We start from the raw sequence: 22,348 nt of genomic DNA on the forward strand, positions 1-22,348 counted from the left end.
TTCCTGCTATGAAGCGCTTCAATCTGGCACTCAAGCTTCTCGACCTTCCTGTCGAGCTCCCCAGCCTGGGGAATTGCCACAGTAGTCTGCTCCGGCTCGTGTTGTTCCGGGGCTGACTCAGCTTTCGAGAGCTGCGGCCTTCTGTCTATGCTCCTCCCCGGCAGTTCTCTCCGAGGAGGCGCCCGGGCTGAGCCTTGGTGACAGCATCGTTTTTCATTGTTGGCCCTCAAGGAGCCATGAAGATTTTGGCCCTGAGGCACCGATCCGTTTGGAGGAAGCACTGGCTAGAATTGGGCCTGTGGAGGTGGCATAGGTGGGGCTTCCTCACGTTGCAGGCCTTGGACGACTGCGGCCAAGGCTTGAACCTGCTGCACCAGGATGTTGAACTGTTCCGGCTGGACTTGGAAAACTGGATCAGCCGGAGATGACGAATTCTCGACAGAGTGTCCAAGACTTGGTGGGAGACGCCGGGAGGCATTGGAGGCTCCTTTGCTTCTCAACTTCATGGCCACAACTCGGGCCATTCCTCTAGCGCCAACTGTTGCTGGAAATTGGACCCGGAGGCGGCTGTCGGCTGAGGAGGAGCTCCGGCGTGAGATGACGGGTGGCATTCCGTCGGCGGGCGGCGTCCTCCGGGGAACCTGCAAAAAGCTGGAGGCCGGGGTTTCCGGCATCGGCCCTCTGATGCCTAAGTCAGAGGAGGCAAATGTATGGGGGGAGAGAAAATATGTCTCAGGAGTTTCAGAGTCCAACCCCCTCTAAGATGGAGGGGTTTTCCTTTTATAGAGGGGTACAGGATTACCTGTGATGTGACGGGGCGAACGGGTTACCATCATGATTGAGCACGATCTGTGAAGTAATGCATTGTCGTGGAAGATCAGGCCAGAGTCAGTGAGTCGTCGTGGCTGATCGGACACGGCAGAGTAGCTCAATTGTCTGCCGTGGAGAGCTTGAGGTCCTTAGATAGTACGCACATTGATTGTTGATTGAGCCGGAAATCAGCAGGGGCCATACGCATTAATTGTTGAGTGAGCCGGAGATCAGCAGAAGCCATGCGCATTAATTGTTGAGTGAGCCGGAGATCAGCAGGGGCCATGTGCATTAATTGTTGGCAGCGGTAGCAGGGCATGGTCCCTAGTCAAGCTGTAGGAGGATGTGATTGCAGCAGGTGGATGGTGAGGTCGGGCTTCCAAAGTCGAAGATGCCGAGGTCGAGTGCTCGGATCGGGCATCTCGGAGTCAAGTGCCCGGCCGGTCGTCAGGCCCGGCTGCGTATCTTAAAGTCGGGCGCCTTCAGGCACGTGATGGTCATGCGCCCATGTATTTCGGTACGACTCGTTTTTCCCCCAACACTATCAATGTGCTCCTAAGGTTTTTGAATCATTCATTTTGCGGACTTTTAGTGTCCTTTCTGATGTAGAATGCTTGTACTGCAGAGGCTCGTTGGATTGATTTATGTTGGGCTAGGCCCAGAGGATAGACCGGAGGACCCTTTCTGGGTAGCCTGCACGTCTTGATTCCGAAAAGAACTGTGCAACCTGCATGTCCTGATTCTGAAAAAGAACTAGTGCTATATGATCATGTTAGAGGAGGCATTGATGATTATGATTCTATCCGATAAATGATTTTTTTTTTTTTTAGGCTCATTCAGCACTTTTGTTTGAAGTAAGAGAAAAGAACTAATGGAAGTGTTGTAAGAGATCGAGGACCGTGATAGTCATCTCGTGGGAACTCTAACTGATCAGAGCATCGTTCCCATCGGCCTGGTAGTCAAAAAGCAAGCACTGCTGAGTTTGGTGTGGGCGTCCAGCCTACTTCTCTACCCCACCAAGGGGAGTGAGTGGGTGCCCTAGGGCTGGGTATCGAGCCACCCACCAAGCGGCGTGCGGATGCAAGAGGCTTTCCTTCCGCCCACCTGGGGTCCCATAATTCACAGTTCTAGCTGAAGTGCGAAGCAAAGTGGACTCGGATTGAAGCATAAACGGATCAGGTTATCCCTTCTTTCCATACATTAGTGCTAGTGCTCTCGTCTTGCACCCAAAAAAATATCGGTCGGATCAGATCCTCCAGCTCGTGACTGAACCTGTCCAACCCCCAATCAATACTCATAAAAACAGAAAAAAAAAAAAAGAAACACGGGGGAAAAGCGCACATTATATGTGTATCCGTATCTGTCGGTTTGTGGTTGAATCGATCCACCAGCGTAGCATTAAATTTGATCTAACTAAAAATTGCCTGCTGGTTTGCATAAATATTACTTAATCAAGCACGGATCTCGATGTATTATTATAAGAACAAATTTCGTGCCGACCAATGATCTTTGGTCCGCGCCACGGGGCCATTAATAAGCTTCCACCGCAAAGTTTGCACAGATAACCAGCATCATCTCCCAGCGATTCCATATGCTTTATCATGTATATCTAATGATGCAGCAGCCAGCTTCGTTGGAGGAGCCTGGAGCCCCCGGCGGGCCATAGTTTGATGCGCTCCACCAGTGGTAGTATCATACAGCTGCCATTTTGACCGCTCGCACGTACGCGCCTCGCCCCCATCCCTCGTGCCAGCTTCACCGCCGACACTTCCGCTCGCTCGCTCGCTCTCTCTCCCTCCCTCCCTTTTTTTTAACCCCACCCGCCAAAGCTCTCATGGTCGCAGCTTTATTAATAGACCTTTCAACCCCACACACACGCACGACGGCACAAGTCTGTCCCTCCTTTTCTGCCACTTTACCCCCACCCCCCTCCAACACGCGAACACAAAGAAAGAGAAAGAGCAGAAGATAAAGGGAGACATACGCATACGGGAGGCAGGGTACCACCTTTGTTCTCATTACATCCATTCCCCATCCTCGCTCCAGGAACGAGTAGGCGGAGGAAACTAAAGAAAAGTAAAATCAAGGCGGAGGAAAAGGAGAAGAAGCCGTATGTTTCGTTGATTGGTGCGATGCTGCGACCACAATTTCCGTTGGGTTTGGGTGGGTGGTGAGCCTGAGCCGGTGAGCCGGCGCCGGCGGTGAGCCGACGGGAGTCCAGTTCAACCAGTGAGTGAGTTCCTCCTCCCTCCTTCCATTTTTCCATGCTATACTTTCTGTTCCTTCCTTTCCTCTTTTTTGTTTGCTAGTTCCTTGTAAATAGCAGCATGTGTTCTGGTGTCCGATTCCCACACCACACGTTTGGAGGGAGGATCAAGTCTGCCAGTAGAGTCAAGGCACTCTCGATTGCCCGTTGGATTTCAACTTTCAAGACAAGGAAAAAAATGGTCTTGGAACTCGTAAGATGGATTTTTGTGGTTTTTCTTCTCTTTTATTTTAGTTTGACCAATTTAATCCAACGGACTCAACCATAAAACTAACTACATGGCATCCCAATTAAGAAAGGTGCGATCTTGGTGGGGAGCAGAGAGCTATTGAACTTGCCGGTAAGTGTTCAGAAGAAGATCCTGAAGTGGGATGTGCAGGTATTCATCGGCATTCGGGTTCATGTTTGCCGGATTTGTCTAACTTTACCTTAAAAATTAAATTTAAGAAAAAAAGGAAGAAGAAAAAAGCTAACTTGTTACACCAACAAACACGACAGACAGGGCCTGGAGATGAGCTCTGATTCGGGGGAAAAAGAATATTGTAGCAGCAAAACTGGGGCTGGTTTCACACACACACGTACACAAGACTTCATGTTCTCACCCAATTCGCATGCGCCGGCTTGTTTTCAGCATTCTTACTTTCTGGACACTATCATTTTTGTACTAACCACAAATTTTCTCAAGTTTTCTGGAAGTCTGTTGGTTGGTAAATTATCCATGGACTCAATTAGGATGCAGTCTGTCATTTTGTAAAAGGTCACATGTTATCTCCCTGCTGCCCTGCCATCAGATTACCCAGCAGAACATCTGATCAATTTTTCAGACGCTTGCGTTTTTCTAACAAGGACTAACCTTACAGCAGCTTATACATGTATTTGTAGGACATGGCATTAGCTTGAAAAGACTGAGGAGGCTATGAAGTCTTACAGCAGTGGTTTTGGCTTTTGAGGTTCAAAGGCCATTAGGTGACAAACTACGACTTGGAAGCACAGCATCTGTCAAATCCATTAAACATGAAAGCTTGAGAACTAAAGACACTTACAGCAGTTGCTGGTCATAGTACAAGAAATAGAGTTTTGGCTCTTTCCAGATTACCAAACTAAGTTCTTATTATTTGTACAACTCTAGCAGCTTTTTATAAATTATTAATGATTGGGTTGCCACAATATTGGCAATTGTTTGGTAGGGACATTCATACCCAGTCAAGTTGCCATGTAGAACTCGACTTGGAGATTATGATCAAGGTAGAGAATGGATGAATTCTTAACCAATCCAATGCCTAGCATCATCTTCCAGCTTAAAATGAAGAGGTCAAGAAGACAATTCACTGCTTTGATGACATATAACTTGAAGTTGGATTATGTAGATAATTGCGATAGCACAATGAATGCACAATGCGACACTGATCAAATGTATTCTGGCAATATTGGCCATAGCCCTTGACATTATACATGAGTATATTATACGTAGGTATGTGATTCATGAATGCATATTATAGCTCTACGCCAGATGTAATTGATGACCTTAAACTCTGTGCTGCTATTCTTTTTTTTTTTTTTGAAGCTTTTAGTGAGCTCCCCCATAATTTAAATTTCCTAGTCTATTCAGATGGATTGACTTGTAATGCAATTCTGGAGTTCTGATGCCTTATCAATCACTCATAATTAGAAAAAACACTTTCATTTTTTTAGTTGTAAATTTTTCTGTTTTTAAATTTTGTGAGATAGACTTAGCTAGAAGCATGGAACACAAGACATGGCTTTGGAGGAGGAAGTCTTTGGAAAAAACCATCACAACAAATGGGAAATCCGATCTCTCGATGAAAAATCAGCAAGAGGTAATCTATTATTTATTTTTTTTAAAAAAATATTCAGCAATTTGCAATCTGATTTTCCCATTACAAACATTAATTTTCTTCTAGCAGTCGCAACCACTATTTTGCATATTTCATAACCATTAAAATGAAAAAAAAGCTTAATATTCCCATAATTTGTATGATGAAATACTCTAAACTTTTCAACGGACACATTAAACAGAAATAAATAAAGATATCTAGGATGCTTTATTATTCTACAATTTTAATGATTATTTAAGAATACATTTAACTGTTTACACATGTCTATCTACTGGTATAAGGAAATAATAATCAAGCCCATCTTAAAAGGCATTAATTAGTGTGGCATGTATTGACTTGCCAATTGCTATCTTTATATATATATATGCCAAGGCGTTGACACAGTTCAGCATGGCACCACATCCTGTGCCACTTATTGCAAGAAGCATGATATGCAATACATTAATTCTTGCTTTTAATAAAATTTATATTTGGTGTTTTGGTCCCTTCATTCTTTTTTTGAGGTGTGAAAATACTAGAAGGCACAAATCAGCTCAAGGTACTGAAGCTAGTTTGAGGAAAGAGGGCCATTATTATCCTTTGATACTCTTTGTAAGGATTTTTCAGCTTCATAAAAGTTGGTAGGGGAAGCGCATTGACATAATCTGCGAATGAGAAAACTACCATCTTCCACCCCCGCCCCCACCCCCCTCCCCCTCCTCTTTGCTTGTTTATTTTCTTGAAAATAATACAGGTAATGCCTTAGCTTCTTCTGAAAGCAATATGTTTGTTCTTCTCATCCTCTCAGTCTCTAAACTCTCCAATACATTCCATGACATTATCTTCATTGGATAATGGTCATCTTCCTTTTTTTTACCAGCATCTTCCATGACCAATAGGAACACTTTGATGGCCAAATCCTAATTATCCAACATTTCACGGAGCAGTTTTACTTTAGTCTTTAGCTCTAAATGTCAAGATAATCAAACATTTCCATCCTGGTCTATCCTGGCAGATATTGTAGTAGACAAAACAAAAACTTGGTCGTAGTTGCATTTAGGACTCCAGGTCTATCAGGATGGATGCATCCCAAGACATATAAAACAATCAAAGAAGACAAATCATATATCTTTTTTTTGAGTTTATTGTATTCGTTGGAACCTTTGGGTCATCATTTCAGTGTCTGACTGAAACAATAAAAAATAGTCTTAGAGAATTAAAAAAATAATGTTTTAAAATTTAAATCATGTTTTACATCATCTGGAATGTAATTTTGTTTTGAAGTTTCATGACAATCTAACACGTAATAATCAATGAGATTTGAACTCTAGGATAACCACACTTTTATTAAATAACTTCTTATTTGGAATGGATAACAAATGCTTTCATATCCTAACCTGAAAGTTCCAAGTTTTACCTTGGAAAATTGTTTTTTTTTTTAATTGAAGAATCAAAGAAGTGATAAAAATTAACAAAAACTGTATACACCTATGTTAAATTTGTTTCCATCAGTTAGTTTTGGTTGAAACTCTATAACCGACCCTGTCTTCAGTTTGGTTATGGCTAAAATTGGAACACTTTTAATTCAAAAATTTTGGTTGAAACTTCAACTATGGTTGGAGTCTAATGGGATAAATAGTAGGGAACAAAAGACAAGCATTAGAATAGGGGAAAGAAGAAAGGCAAGGAAGTGCACTCAAAAGAAAGGTGCTAAAAGATTGATCAGCAAGGTTAAAAACACTATTTCTATCTACAAGGGCCAAGCCACTATTCCTATCTCCAGGGACCAAACTGTTATGATTTTGATTTATTCATCTCATCTTAAACCACAGAAAAATATAAAAAAAAATAGATAGAGGGTGGATAGATGCATTGCTCTCATTGGTTCCTAGCATAAAGTATTTGTTAACTGTATCTATAAATTTTTAGAAGGATAGACTATGCAATAGTTCTAAAATCAATAATGGACCAGCCAAATTGAAGATCCAGACCATTGATTTTAGTCTCCACCACTAAAAATGCCAATAAGTTTTGGGGACCTCTAACCTACATGCCAAGTGGGTACCAGAATGAACGTTCCCAATTATGCTAAAGTGCTGAAATTATATGAAAGGGAACATAAGTTGGAAATCCGCCTTATTGATCATGATCTACACATCTTAAAACATGTGTAGCTTTGAGTTCAACAGATTTTGATGGTTAGATGTTATTATATTTTCAAAATCATTCCTTTTTTTTACCCACTTAATCTTAACCTAAAAATTACCAAAATACATGACTTTTACTTTCTAACCATTTTTTGGTGTAGATCATGATTAATAATTTGGACCTTCAATTTGGATGGTCTATCATTGGTTTTGAATAATCAATTATAATTCAACTCTAATTACAGTTTTACAGATAAAAAATCTGAAAATTTCAAAAAAATATTGAAGAAGAATGAAAACAAGACTTGCAAAAGAGAGATGCAGCCACAAAATGGCAAATATGTATGCTTGAAGAAAGAGACATTGTGCTTCATGTGAGCACTTATGAGAACTATGACGAGTGGGTTCAGGGCTTCGACCTTCTGACTTCAGAAAAACAACCTATATACATGGGAGAGCCAAATGAGGAGACTAGTGGGTCATAGAGAAAGTGTAATTTTGATAGAGTGAGGGGCCTAGGGGAACTAAGTTGAGCATCTTTGTTAAAACTGTAATGGAGATATAAGTTTATGATCTCTAGATGTATAATGACTTAGTAGGAATACTTCTCTCATGTTTGGAATAGTTTGTTATTTCTTGATATGATGCTGCCTCCAAAGAAAGGACCCAAGGCAAAGGCAAATAGACAATGGGAATAGTATTTAGCCCAATTTAGAGCCTAATTTTGGTCATGACTAAGGTAAAACTTCAGCCACATCCTGCTCTCCATCAGATCAATATCTTGTTAAATAGAGACTATCAAAATTTTAATATATGTAAATCAATTATAATAAATATGTGATGCTTGAAATGATCATAATTATTCGCCTGTCGCTCATACAAGAGGCCATATATGGGTAGTTTATTGTTGGTTATCTAAAGGAAGTTGTCTAGACAAGATGGAGCTGTGATTGGAGGAAGCCACTGGAAACCACCACTTACGGGAAATTATTGTTGGAAATAACTCACTTTCAATATGATGAAAGTAGAATGGAGACTCGATTTTCCTCTCTGTCACTTCCTACCCTACCACATGGTTATGGAACAGGGCTATCTTAGCCATGTATCTTAGGATTGGGATTTACACTCTAGAGTTTTTCTTGGTATTCAAAGTCATTTTGTTGTTATTTCTCAATTATTTTGCAGTCTTCCAATTATCTTTTATTTTTATTATCTTATAGTGGGTGATTCCTACAATTTGTCCTCTTATTATTATTCTAATGTTTATTGTTATATGTATGATGATTATTGTAATGAAAATGACTATTGTTGTGATGCATCCGTTAAATAGAAAGACAACACGCTGATCTTCAAGCATGGAATGATCTTCAAAGTTAGTGGGAAGAAAAAAAAAGCCATCTCATGCATGCATTTTTTGATGTTCTACAACGATGCATTTGTGATGTTGTAAATCAATATTTAGATGGCATTGCAAATGCTAAGACTTATTGCCAGCAGTCTCAACATCAACCAAAACAAAAAGTTTCCTACTAGGAAACATAATGTAAGAAGTGGTGGAAAAGTGGGTCTAGTACTTGTGAGAGTAATGCTTGACATCTCGTTTAAACTGGAATTCATCGTCAAAACCTTGTTATTAGTTGGATGGATTGGAAAGCAGGAACTGGAATTAAGTGGAAGGGAGGCCATGTTTGGAATGCGTGGCAGCATAATAAAGAAATTTTACCAAATTTTGTGGGGGCTTCCCCCTCCTTACCATGGTGTGGCTAGCACATAATTTCTTGGGATCCTAAAACCAAGTCCACCATATTTTTGCTTGTATCAAGGGAAGAAATCTTTGTCCTAAGAGATGCGGAGGAAAAAGGATTTTCAGCAAGTAGGGGATGATAGAGACTTGGAACATACCCATGTTTGGAGACTCCTTCATTGTCACCATTTAAGCGGGAAAATGCTATTCTCTGATATCCACAACTCTGGAGCACTATCTACACCTTTACTATATGGAGAATATCATATGCAATTGTTTTGAACTTGATATTGGAAGTTTAATGCTGTAGTTTGAATACAAAATTCAGGTAGGAGACTTGGAAATTTTTGTGGAGAGATTTTATGGGTCCAAATTTAGGAGGATATCTCTTCTGATCTTAAGAATATATGGTGTTTGGCCACATAACAGTATGCTAAGATGCCCTTTCTCTTTATTTGTCCAGCAGGTAAAGTCTAAACTTTATATGTTGACATGTACCCATTTATGCTAGTTCTTAATATTAATAATCAGAAGAGAAAACATAATTGTGCTTTCAAAGTAAAGAGACAAAGACAGTTTTATATGTTACGACTCGAGAGGTACAAGTTTCTAAAGTTTTCTAAGAGGATGAGGAAAAGACTAGACAAAGTATTATTTTAATGCACATGAAATGTGAATTTCTATGTAGACTTAAAAAGAACTGTTCAATTTACAAATATAAAGGTAGCCTGAAATTTAAACCTTCAATGGAAGTAGATGTCTAAGGACATAAGACTGTTTTTTTTTTTTTTTTGAATTTGAAATCTTAGAGAAGAAAAAGATAGATATGACAGTGAGAACTGCAGCTTCAGTCACTATATTGTAAATCCTACCCACATTTCACATATACACTTTGTTCCTAATATAGCAACATCCTTTTTATTCTATATTGCACTGTTAACATTTTAAAACTCAATTGTTCTTATGTCTGTTGACTCAAAGAATAATGAAACTAAGTTTATAAGTTCTATGTGGTTTTGTTTCAAATTAAATGAAAAAAATTCCATTCTTTGTGATATGAGCTATTGTGAAGGTTTGCATGATTCTATACAGAAAGCAAGAGCTCTGGAACTGGAGAGATCCTTAGGGGATTTAAATGAGCAACTATCTTCTGCTCGCTCTGAGTCCAATGCTAAAGATGATCTCATTGCAAAGCAAGCAAAGGTGGCTGAGGAGGCCATTGCAGGTATTCATTTTCTGCCCCATATTTGACTTCCCTGCCAATTTTTCCTAACCTGTTATACCGCGTCTTTTGATATGCTTTATTCAAAACCTATTTTACTCATAGGTAACTTTTACTTATGATTCATTTATTAGGTTGGGAGAAGGCAAGAGCAGAAGCGGCATCTTTCAGGCAACAGCTGGCTGATGCTTTACTTCAGAAAGCAACAGCTGAAGAAAGGATAGTTGACATAGATTCAGCTTTAAAGGAATGTATGCAGCAGCTACATATGGATAAGGAAGAACATCAGCAAAGTACTAATGATTGTGCTATGAAAATATCAAGAGAACAAGAAAAGGTACGAGCTTTAGAAGAGAGGTTAGCAGAGATGAATAAGACGCTTGTGAAATTAGGTGTTGAGAGCAGCAATCTGAGCAGGATTCTTGAGGTCAAAGAGAAGTTGATTGAAGAATTAAATAATTCCAGATCCCAATTGGAAGCAAACGTTACTGCAGTGATGGCAAAGCTTGATAGCTCTGAGAAAAACAATGCTTCCCTCAAGTATGAAGTTTGCATGCTTCAGAAGGAACTTGAGATTCGAAATGCAGAGAGGGAATTTAGTCTCAAATCAGCTGATGCTGCCCACAAGCAACACCTTGAAAGCATAAAGAAGATAGCTAAGCTAGAATCAGAATGTCAGAGATTGCGTGTCATGGTTCGGAAGAGATTACCGGGCCCTGCTGCTTTAGCTAAAATGAGAAGTGAGGTTGAAATGCTTGGTAATAGTACTATGGAAACAAGGAGGAAAAAGTCAAATTCTGTAATGGAACCCATCATGTCAAGGGATTTTATACCTGAAAACTGTAATGATGTATCCAATAAGAGCATCACTTCTCTTGTTGACAGATTGCATGCAATTGAAGATGAAAACAAAAATCTCAAAGAATCATTGATCAAGAAAAATAGGGAACTTCAATCCTCAAGGACCATGTTTGCACGTACAGCTTCCAAATTGTCACACGTTGAGAAACAACTTGAGGAATTATCAGAAGGACAGGATTGCTTTGAACTAGCAAGGAGCACCCCTGTATCATATAACCTGCCTCATGCATCAAACTCCAAGGTTGGTGGTAATGAAGATAATATTAGTTGTGCTGAATCATGGGCTTCAGCTTTAATTTCAGAGCTGGAGCACTTCAAAAATGGAAAACCAACAGCAACACCATCAAGTAGAAGTGCTGGAGTATCAGATCTAAGTTTGATGGATGATTTTATTGAGATGGAAAAATTGGCAATATTTTGCATGGATAAACCTTTTGGAAGTTCAGATATTATATCAGGAGATAATAAATCACAGACAACCTCTAAAGAAACTGATGCAGGACTTGACATATCAGAAGCAATTGGAAAGGAGCTTGTCCCAATCAATAGTCCCTCTGATTTTGGTGACATAAATAAGGAAACTCAATCGACATGCATTTCATTTGATAAAAATCCGAGTTGGCTTCAGGATATTTTGAGGGTGATTATCCAGAAGCATCATATAACAAAACGAAGTCTAGATGTTATTCTTGAAGAAGTTAGAGTTGCTTTGGGAAAGAGGGACCTTTCTGTTAGGGGAAAATGTTCAGATGCCTTATATCCCAGTTGTACCATATCTCAGAATCCTCTGCATGTTTCGTCATATTCATCTGATGGAGCATTTGATATGGGCACACTGACTGGTGAGACAAAAGGCCAACTTTTTCAGCCAAATTTTAAAAAAACAGCATGTAAGCTAATCAAACTTGTTGAGGGAATCACAGAGAGATCCATGAAAATTAGCAATGCCCAACATGCATTATCTGGAAATAGTGGAGGTGCTTCTTCACTACACAGATCTGCATCATTAAATGGGTATGTTGCTCGTGCATTTCTATGGAAAAGTTCTGAACTTTCTTCTGTTCTACAACGTTTTGTTATTGTCTGTAATGAACTGTTGCATGGCAAGGCTGACCTTGAAAAATTTGTTACTGAGGTAACTTCAACACTGGACTGGGTAATTGACCACTGTTTTTCCCTTCAAGATGTATCAAATATGAAAGAAACTATCAAGAAGCATTTTGATGGTGATGGATCACCTAGTGACAATGAATTTGAAGCTGTACTTAATAGCCCAGGTACAGAAAGAGATAGAGCAGATGCACATGGAGAGCTCATGATTGAAAAAGAGAGGTCAATGCCCTTTTTATCTGCATCAAATGACTTATATAGTTTGTCTCAAATGCAAGATTTTGATACTAAACTCAAGGATGAAAATGAAAGGCTGAGGCTTGAGATTATAATTATGGAATCTAGAAGGAAAGATTTGGAGGAGAAACTCAAAACAGCAACTGCTAAAAATGAGACCTTGATCACTCGACTTCATGAATCAGAAGAAAACATTTCCCATTTACAAGTGGAACTAGCTAAACTGAAAGAGGCAAAGGGATTGATTACAGACCAGATTGAAAATCAAAAGTTAATAAATGAAGATCTTGGCAGACAGCTTAGAGTTGCTAAAGTTGATTTGAATGAGGCTCGTCAAAAGTTCTCATCCCTTGAAGTTGAACTGGAGGACAAAAGTCATTGCTGTGAAGAATTAGAGGCAACATGTCTTGAATTGCAGCTTCATTTAGAAGGGTAATGAGCTGATCTCTCTCTCTCTCTCTCTCTCTCTCTCTCTCTGTATGTGTGTGTGTGTTTTGGTGGGAAGGGGTTATCATGTCTGTTTTCTACTTACCTAGAGCATAAGCATGTATTATTTTCTAATCTACTTATATCTATCACAGTGTGGCTGCTAAGGGAACTCCAAAATATGTTGTGGGCAGTGAAGAAAAGCAACTCAGAACAGTAAGTTTTCTTATTCCATTCGACTGGTTTAAAATAAAATTCCAGATAGGCACACAGGAGCATACTCACAAGCCATCAACACCTTTTGAACATCTTGCCAGTTAAGCAAATAATGGACACTGATATTAATTTTCTTCTTATACACTACTTAAGTGTGCCACCATGTGATGTTAGTTTGTAAAATGAAATTAGTTAATGAATTAATTAAGTAGCATCACTTAATGAGATTTGAATGATTGAATCCATTTTGTATGGTGCTATAGGTTATCAGTGCCCAACCAGTACTACTGGGGCAATTTTGTAGATGAATCTATTATACAGCCAGTTGCTACAGTAAAGAAAGACTTGGAAGCATGTGCAGCCTGGTTCTTATGCTGCTTGATTAACACCTTGTTCTTCGTCTACTTCAATTTTTGTCTTCTTTTAACTCTCTTTTTTCTCTTCATTCTCTCTAAATCTCTTCAAATCCTCTTTAACATACTTTACACTTTATTTACTGCTTCTCCATTAGTATATTTGCATTCCTTTGAGGTAATCTTACTGCTGCAGAATTTCTAGGCAATAGAGATATAGATAACCAGCTACTGTCGTTAAGTCTTATAAATTCCATTGGTTCAAACCTAGACTCTCCACATAGAATTGATGCAATCATAAAGTTGGAAGGCCTGATAGCAAAACTGACGTCATTTGCTTTTTGTTTTCTGAAAAAATGAAAACAAGTTCAAGAAATTTGCACAATATTCTCTTTTTACAACTTAATGAATGCAAAGTGCTAGACATCTATGTGAATTGCTCTTTAGGGGAACTGAGCCAGATTTATATTTCTTTACCAATTTAGTTACAACTAGTTCGCATTTGATTATAGGCAGAGAAGGTTCAAAATTTTGTGCTCAGCATGATGGTTATCATGGAATCCCATAATGTTTTATGCTAAGCTGCAACTTACGATCATGGATGTTGGGGTCATATAATGTTTTATGATAATCTGCAATTTATAGTTACAGATGTTTGTTATGTGTCATCATAGCCTTAGCATTTCCTTTCTGATTCATCATCATTAAAACATATAGTTGAAGATTTGTTAATCAAGGCCTCTTATTATCCTTATATTGATGAAAACGAAAAAAGTAACTCATGGAGATCGTAAAGTTGAGGGAGAAAATCAACACATCAAAGGAGAAAGAAGATGGATTGGTTGATTAGTCCTTAAAAGTGCTGGATGGGAAAGTCTTATTAATCAATTAGGAGGATGATGAGCAATTCTTTTCTAGGAGGATCACCAAATTTAATGGGGACCACTCTAGCCGCTAGGGAAAGGATTGGACTGGGCCTAAGAGCGAGATCCGCTATATTAGGAAGTCAAATCATGCGTGAAACTTCTGGAGGCTCTAACTTGCTCATATGATATTAAGATGTTTTTTTTTGAAATCAGGTAACTTTTCGAGCTCTATGATATGGCGCTATCTTGTCAAGGGTGCGGCGTATTGAGCGATTAAGGCAAAATTTTATAGTTTGTCTCGAAATGGGCCAGCTAAAGCAAAAGTTTTTTTCAAGAAAGACTTTGATTAGATATGTCTCTCAATCTAAAAAAAATTAGGTGTTGCAATTGAAAATAAAGTTGATGTAGAAGTCAAGATTTACCTCTTGTGGAATTTTAGTTTTTTCGTGATTATTTTTACCAATTATGTCTATTTTAGAAAAGATGTAACCTAGAGAAATCTGATGTAAGTTATGCAAGTACGCACTAGTAAAATAGACTCTTTAACTCAGTCTTATTATTCATTAATGAAAAAAAGGTGGCCAAGATCCTATTTTTGCTATTTTTTAGTTTTTTTGTAAGAGATTCTAGTTGAGTGGAATGAAGGAACTCTCTCCTTTATCCAAATGGATCAAGTTGGTATCATATCTTTGGTCCTCTCCATTTGTAGGGCTTTAGTTTATGGTCCAAATGTGTGAATACATGGGAGAACTAATATTGGTGCTTAAAGTTCATTGAAGGACAATGGTGAATAAGGCTATTGTTTTTATCTTGACAGATGATGAGATAAAGAATGCCTTATACAACTGGAGGAGATTGTCAAACACATTAAGCTTGTATATCGACAGGCGACATTTTCAACTCAAGCACCACCAACTTTTGTAGTGGAATTATCTGTGACATTTGGAGGCGGAGATCTACTATCTAGTGAGGAGGATGAGCAATCTACACTCAAAATCCGTCTTGTTAATTTTTCAAAGTCAAAGCTCGAATCCAGATCCCTGTGTATGATGGAGCTATCAATACAGAGAAGCTAGTAATTGACTATACCGATTAGACATCTATTTCACTATCTTTAGATATTCTAGTGTTTGGAAGATAACTTTTTCCTATCTCAAGCTCTCTAGCCATGCCCTTACCTGATTGAATTCATATATGAGAAACAACGATACATCTAATCTAACATAGAGTAAGTTCAAAAGTTTAATCAAAAAATAATTCTATCCGATTAACCATAAAAAAGATCGATTGATCAAGTGACATTACTTCCTGTAGAAGTATGACCAATCTATCCATGACTACACCGCCAATTTCCACAAGTAATCTATCTCACTTAGGATCTTTGATGATTATGAAGTCTTAATGAAGTATGCTGGAGGTCTTCATAAGAGTATCCGGAAGGAGCTGAAACTCTTCAAAGTTGAAAATATTAGTTAAGCTAGCATGAATATCATGGCAATCAAGGAGAAAATATGGTCCAGGAAAGACAAGAAGGGTGGTAAGTTCAAGAAAGGTGGTGGAAAACTAGACTAGCAAGAAGTGTTCGAAGCCAATGTACAAGTTTTTTTTAAATATTAGAAAGGTGCATCGAGAGTTCAAGGGACAGCTACAAAAATCATGACAATGGTATAAGGATCGGCATGGCAAGCATCGTGTGAAGTGTAACTTCCAAGAAAGGGAGCTAGTCTAGCTTCATCTTAACAAAAAGAAAGATTGAAGGGCGAAGGAAAAAAATTGAGCAAGCTAATATGGTTGCTTCAAAATTTTGAAGAAGAAAGGGGAGGATACATTTTAGCTTGATTTGCCACCATACATGAAGATGTACTCGATAATCAATATTGAGAATGTGAAATTGTTTGAGCTTTTTGTGTTAGATGAAGATCGAGGCTAAGAATTAGTGCTAGCATCTATGGATGATCTATGGGTAGAGAAAGAAAGGCCACTGGACGAGAATTGTATTCTCGAGAGAAAGGTCACAGAACCAAAGCATTAGAGGATCGCTTCTTTTCAGATTGGCTAGAAGGGTTAACTTACTTGCAAAGCCAAGTAATTCAGTTATGGGATAAGGAATTAGGTATGTCTACATCTTCAATTATGTTTTATTAGAAATCAAGGTTTTAAATGCCATGGGATGGGGCGGTCCTAGATGTGCCTCTGACGGCGTCTGCTCTGTCCCGACACTTAATATAAGGGATGTCCCAAAATGTGCCGATCGGGATATTGGGACAATGGTAAGATGGTCTTGTCCTGATACTTGGGATGGTACTCCATCTCGATGTCCTGCCAGGACTTGAGTCCTTGGCAGAAACTAGATTCCCAAAATAGGAGTCTTGATCTAAGAAGATCACCAAAGTCGATATGGCCCATTCTGGACGCTTCAAGGAGGACTATACAAGGTCCAAAAGAGACATCCATCATATTGCGAAACCTAACCGTGCACCAAACTTCCGGAGATTCTAACTTGCTCATAAAATATCTGGTTAAGGTACCTTTTTTTTTATAAAAAATTTGAGTAATCTTTTAGCTCTACAACATGGCACCACCCCATAAGGGTGCAACCTATCGAGCGATTGGAGTCAAATTTCATTGTTTGGGCCACAAAAAATAGGCTGGTTGAAGCAAAGATTTCCTTTTTGGAAGAGACTTTGTTTAGGTCTATCTCTCAATCCAAGAAAAATTAGGTAACATTGCTGAAGACAAAGACGTTATAGAAGTTAAGATTTACCTTTTGTAGGATTTTAGCTTTTTGTGATTATTTTTGTAGTAAGGTCTATTTTGAGAAAGCTGTAATCTTTTTTAACGAGAAAAAATCCAATCTGAATTGTACAAGAGTAGACCTCACTAGTATAAATAGAGACTTTATAACTCGGTTTTATAAATAATAAAAGAAAAAAGGACCTACACCCTATTTTCATATTTTTTTTTATTTTCTAATTTTTTTGTAAGATATTCGAGTTGAGTGGCTTAGAAGAATTTTTTCTTTCTTTCCAATCGGATTAAACTCATTAGAAAGCGCTATTTGCTTATATAATTACATGAAACTAAATATCATTATTAATAGTGAAGAGACAAAAGTTGCTGCAGCAATGGAGGAAGAAGATCGACGTGATCAACTAGTCCTAGGAAGCCATGGGACAGGAAAATCTCATTCATCAACTAGGAGGAGGATGAGTGAGTAACTTGTTACAGGGTGATTAGCTTTGTTATTGAACAAAACCTCTGTAAGCGGCTTATAAGTTCTCTTTGGACTCTAAGCCCACCAAACTCCATGATGAACCCTTGATCAAATCAAGGTGCTTAATGCAAGAGGGTATGGGCCATTTCCTATTTGCTACTTAATTACGCTCCTAGCTGCCAAATGTATCAAGCATTTCCAGATAAAGTAATCCTTGGGCTTCACAGTTGCTGTCCAGATCTCCTTTTCCATCATATACTTTTCATTTATCTACCTTGACCACAATTAGACTTGTTGCTGGAAGATTTCAGGACTTCTGTAGTAAGGGAGCAATTCCAATCTCCTTTGAATACCTAGCCTCCAAAACACCTGCTTTTGGTTCGATATGCTACTTTGGACCGCATAGGGCTATAACTCTTTCATTGCATTTGATACTCAAAATACTTGAGAAAAAAGTTCAGCTCATGAATTGTATCAGCCAGGAAGGGAAAACTGAACACTAGGTTTGATGAAGACAGAAAGGAACAAAGTTAATGAGTTCTAGCCTCTAACAGAAAAATGAAATCACTTTGCCCATTTTCCACAGGTGTCCTGCATAAACTTGTATCAGTTTTTATGCATAGATTGGAGTTCTTATTTGGTTTTCCTTTTGCTTTAATAGAGGGGCGATGAAAGGTACCTAATATATATTGTACAATCAATTGTTTTAATAAGCACACTTTGAACTGTAAGAAAAGGAAGTAGAAAATGGCCTGCATAACCAAAAAATTTCAGCTTTACAGCTTTAAAGCTTGATTAGGATATTATCTGGGCTTTGCTAAACCCATGTGAAGAAGGCTGGGTTGGTTAGCTTAATAAATTCAAATGGATCCTAGAAAGCCAATAGTGGGTTAAGATTGGCTTATAAACCAAGTGAAACCAGGGCGGGCTTCATGGAGCTTAATTATTCAACTGGACATGCAGGACTTAAAGTAAATATTGGTTCAGCCACACACGGTCCAAATTTAAATTTCTTAAATCAAATCAATATAACAATTGGTCCTCATCCATAGGGTGAAATTAACAGGAGCAGACCTTCAAAACCAAAAAAAAATCATGAGTCACTTCTACCTCCAGAGCTGTCCAAATCCATTGGAAACTTGTACCCCCTGTTCGTTTTGCAAGCACTAATGAAAACATCTATTTTCAGCTTCGTATGTATGATTGCATTGTTCCAAATTGTTAGAGCCTGCTTCAATAACTTAGAAAAATCTCCCAGTTTCTGGGTACCTCCCCCCTTCTGGGTACCTGGCCCCCTCCCCCCACCCCCCCCACAAATACTACACCAATCAATGCATGTGCTTTGGTTGCATGTGAAACTTCTCCAGATGTGTTTCTTTGCAAGCAATGCTACAATACTAAATCTGAACCAAAAGGATTCTTAGATCGATAAGCTGAATCGCATGCCAAATTTTCAAAGGCCATAACTTGGTCATACAATGTTCGATTGAGGTGATCTATTTTTTTTTTTAAGATAGTTTTTGCATGAAAAATCTATGACATGATGCCCCACCCTTTATGAGGCGGTGCCTCTGGCGATCGAGCCCAAATTCCATCATTTGGAGTCTGAAATGGGCCGGTTAAATCGAAAGTTTCTTTTTTAGGTAAGACTTTAACCGAGCGTACCTCTCTATCCGAGAAGAATCAGGCGGAGTGACAGAAGGCAGAGTTAATGTAGAAGTCAGATCTACCTTCTCACGAATTTTAGCTTGTTTAGAAGATTTCTACTAGCGATGTCTATTTTAGGAAAGAGAGTCCTACTAAGATTAGGAAGAGGAATCTGACCATAATAAATAGAGGTTTTTTCTATTAGGACAGACCTTACCATAATCAATAGAGGCTATATACCTCGATTTTTTGCTCATCAATGAAAGAAAAGGAGACTTAAGCCCTACTTTCGCAATTTTTCTATGTTCTTCTAGGTATCTTTTGAGAAATTCGAGTTGAGCGGGTTGAAGAAATTTTTTCTTTTCTCCAATCGAATCAAAATCCTAAGTTTCTTTTCAGAGGCAAGTATCTATTTCTTGATTTGCATAGCTTTTTATTCTCTTGCAAGATGATGCTCAGATTCTGCAAAAGGCTATTTTCTCTTGACTATCGAACATGCAACACTGCATTCACTCTAGAACTTGTTCCAGGTTGGCACTCCTGACTCCTGAGTGTGCCTCTTGCCATGAAACTTGGGCAATCTCCATATAAATCAACAAAATCAGACCCAAACTAAGTGCAAGATCCACCTGATTTCGTCCCTACAAAACTTCAATTTGTTCACTGTGGGCAACAAGTCCCATTGGCAGGTCTCTATTGAGTTTCAAGTTTCAGCTTAGGGTATTGAGGTTCAGACATATTATGCAGCAGTATCCAATACCCCATGCCTATATCCATGCAAGTATGCAATCCTAGCTTCTTGTAATTTGAAATGCTAACCAGGCCCCGAATCAATGTTCAAATTTCTTATCAAGTTGTACAAGCAAAAAGGGGAAAAAAAGACAAGAAAAGGTTAAACAAGCTATTCGGTGTTTGCATTAAGGAGATTTTTGTTGAAATCACCACTTATCCTAAAAGCTTAAGCTAATAGGATGAGGTAGATTTATTTATATATTTTATATTTTCTTATACTCTCCCTTACATGTGGGCCAGACTTTTCTTTAATAGATGAGCCCAACATGTGAAATTTTTAATAATGGGGTTAAAGAGTGCGAAGACAGTTCAAACTCAGGACCTCTGCTCTGATACCATGTTGAAATCACCACTTATCCTAAAAGCTTAAACTAATAGGATGAGGTAGATTTATTTATATATTTTATATTTTCTTACAATTTTGTCATAAAGTTTCAGCAACATAAATGATCATTCATTCTGATTATTTCAGTTATGACTTTTTTGTTTGGGCCTATTATGATCATGGCATTCATCATGCAATTTTTGTTTCTGCAAGTACTTATGTTGAACCAGTCATAGCGATTCCTGGTATAGCAGCATTTTCTTTCTTGGCACCAGTCATGGTACACATATTATTGCTTAGGTGTTCAGCTTATAATTACAAAGAGGTTGCATAAATTGGATCTTGGAATGCCTATATAACCTGCAGGATTGGGAAATTGCTGCAGCTTCAGAAAGACTTGCTGAGTGCCAGGAAACCATCCTAAACCTAGGGAAACAGTTGAAAGCCCTGGCATCACCAAGAGATGCTGCTCTTTTTGACAAGGTAATAATAACCCCTGCTGCTGCTGAGTCCAACCATCAACCTCAGTTACTTGATCAAATGCGAACCGAGGTTGACACGGCATCTGAAGATCCCAGATCTCCTAAAACAAAGGAAATAATATGCACTGAACCAAAATATCCCCCAGCTGCAACTATTGAGAACCCAAATATGGGTTTGCTGTTTGGGCAGAAGATCCACAAAGACCAGAGTACCAATAGAATAAAAGACATCATCCAACATTCACCAGTGAAGTCACCTGAGAGGTTTTACAGTCTGGATGGACCAAAGAAGCACAAAGGTGAGGCTGACAGAGGAATGCTCGCAATGGTACCTAGTCGGAAAAAAAACGGAGTCAATTTGCTCAGAAAACTTCTTTCGAGGAGGAAAAAAGAGAGCAGCAGGAAGCTGGCCCTTCCCGCTAGTTCTTAACCCTAACGGCAGTGTGATGCGAATGGTAACAGCAAAAGCCTGCTGGGGAGTTATATGGAGCACCCTTCGGTGGAAAGCAGGAGGCAGCCAGCAGTCCTTATATGATATCAAGGAGTTGAATACCAGGGATGATGCAGTGTCATTAGTGTATGTGTGGGCAAGTTTTTGTTGCTAATTTTCTGGCTTCTCTGCTTGTGGTTAATTTGTATGATTTGAGGAGAGTTTCATGTGATGGTGTGTTTTTCCTTGTATGCAGTCCTTTATGCTGTTTCTTCCTTTTGGTTGTAAATCTGGGGCAGCTCTTTGGTTTTCAAACAAGCTGATGTTAACGTAAGAAGTTGGTGCTTGCCTTGTGGGCGTAGATATCATTGGAAAAGAAATCCATAAACTTTCAAGGTTCTTGGAGGCGGTGAGCTGAACAACTCCCCTTGCAAAGGAGGAACGTGCGGCGGAATGTCCGTCAGTTTCAGGCAGTTGATGTCCCATTTAAGGAGTGGAGTTCCTACATAATTAGTTTAGTGCTAATCCCTGACTCTTTAGGGGTCACCGAGGAGGTGGTGATGATAGTCTCAACTTTTCAAGCCGCAGTTACTGAAGCTTGGAGATTTAGCAAGTTTTACAAGTGTCACCACACTTGTGCCATCAGCTGTGTGATAACCAAATTTATCCAGCATGCTGTCCCGTCATAGTTTAATATGCAGCACCTGGTTGGGGAGGCCTTCTTTCATGACTGCTATTCAATTGAGGGATCAAGTGACTATATCTTGCACAAGAACTATCTAGGATGGGATTGGGAAAGGATGGAAATGCGCACTGCACTATGGATAAATCTGGAAGATCCTAGCGAAGGATTTTGGTGCATTTAGAGACTTCCTTTTCCTTTTTCTTTCTTTTGGTTAGACACGGGCTTCTAGTGGTTTTCGAAGCGTAAAGGTTATCGAAGCGTAAGCTTATGTGCCACCAAAATTGGTCATTTATATGTAATGCGGTCGATGCTGGAACATCAAAAGTTACATCAGCAGCCCGCATCATGGATAAGTAGCATGTATTTGAAGTTTGAGCTAGGTCTTTTCAACAGAGGTTTTTGTGTCCCGGTGAAATGTGAGGTATCCTGGCTGTCCGGTCTTATTCCTGTGAGAAAATAGAATCAAGGTTGGGACTTTGAAATCCATCTATGCAGGAAGAGAAAGAAAGAGGGTAAAAATAAAATAAAATAAAATAAATAAAGAAAGGAAGGAAGGAAAGAATTTGAATAGATAAAGAAAGAAGAAAAAGGAGGAAAAAAAAAAGAAAAGGGGCAAAAAAAGAAAATGAGAGAAAGGATGGTGGAAGAAAAGGAAAGGAAAGAAGGGAGAAAAGAGAGAA

General features: G+C 38.9%; 1 protein-coding gene across 4 annotated transcripts; it reads left to right on the forward strand.

Annotated features, from left to right (window-relative positions):
• The first annotated feature begins 2,628 nt into the window (after positions 1-2,628).
• LOC103698059 (filament-like protein (DUF869)) lies at positions 2,629-21,363 on the forward strand. Of its 4 annotated transcripts, none has more exons than XM_039119109.2 (6): positions 2,629-3,043; positions 4,805-4,914; positions 9,895-10,027; positions 10,159-12,664; positions 12,814-12,874; positions 20,438-21,363. In XM_039119109.2, exons 2-6 carry the CDS (start codon positions 4,819-4,821, stop codon positions 20,981-20,983), a joined length of 3,342 nt encoding a protein of 1,113 aa, XP_038975037.1. In that variant the 5' UTR covers positions 2,629-3,043; positions 4,805-4,818; the 3' UTR covers positions 20,984-21,363. The 4 variants fall into 4 exon arrangements, with proteins under 4 accessions (XP_038975037.1, XP_038975039.1, XP_038975038.1 ...); XM_039119111.2 differs by having other exon boundaries at positions 2,647-3,043; positions 4,801-4,914; XM_039119110.2 differs by having other exon boundaries at positions 2,647-3,039.
• The last annotated feature ends 985 nt before the right edge of the window (positions 21,364-22,348 follow it).

This window comes from Phoenix dactylifera, chromosome 18, assembly GCF_051530095.1.
Source record: "Phoenix dactylifera cultivar Ajwa chromosome 18, Ajwa_hap1_PhDact_Kaust_v1.1, whole genome shotgun sequence".
NCBI classification, from domain to species: Eukaryota; Viridiplantae; Streptophyta; class Magnoliopsida; order Arecales; family Arecaceae; genus Phoenix; species Phoenix dactylifera.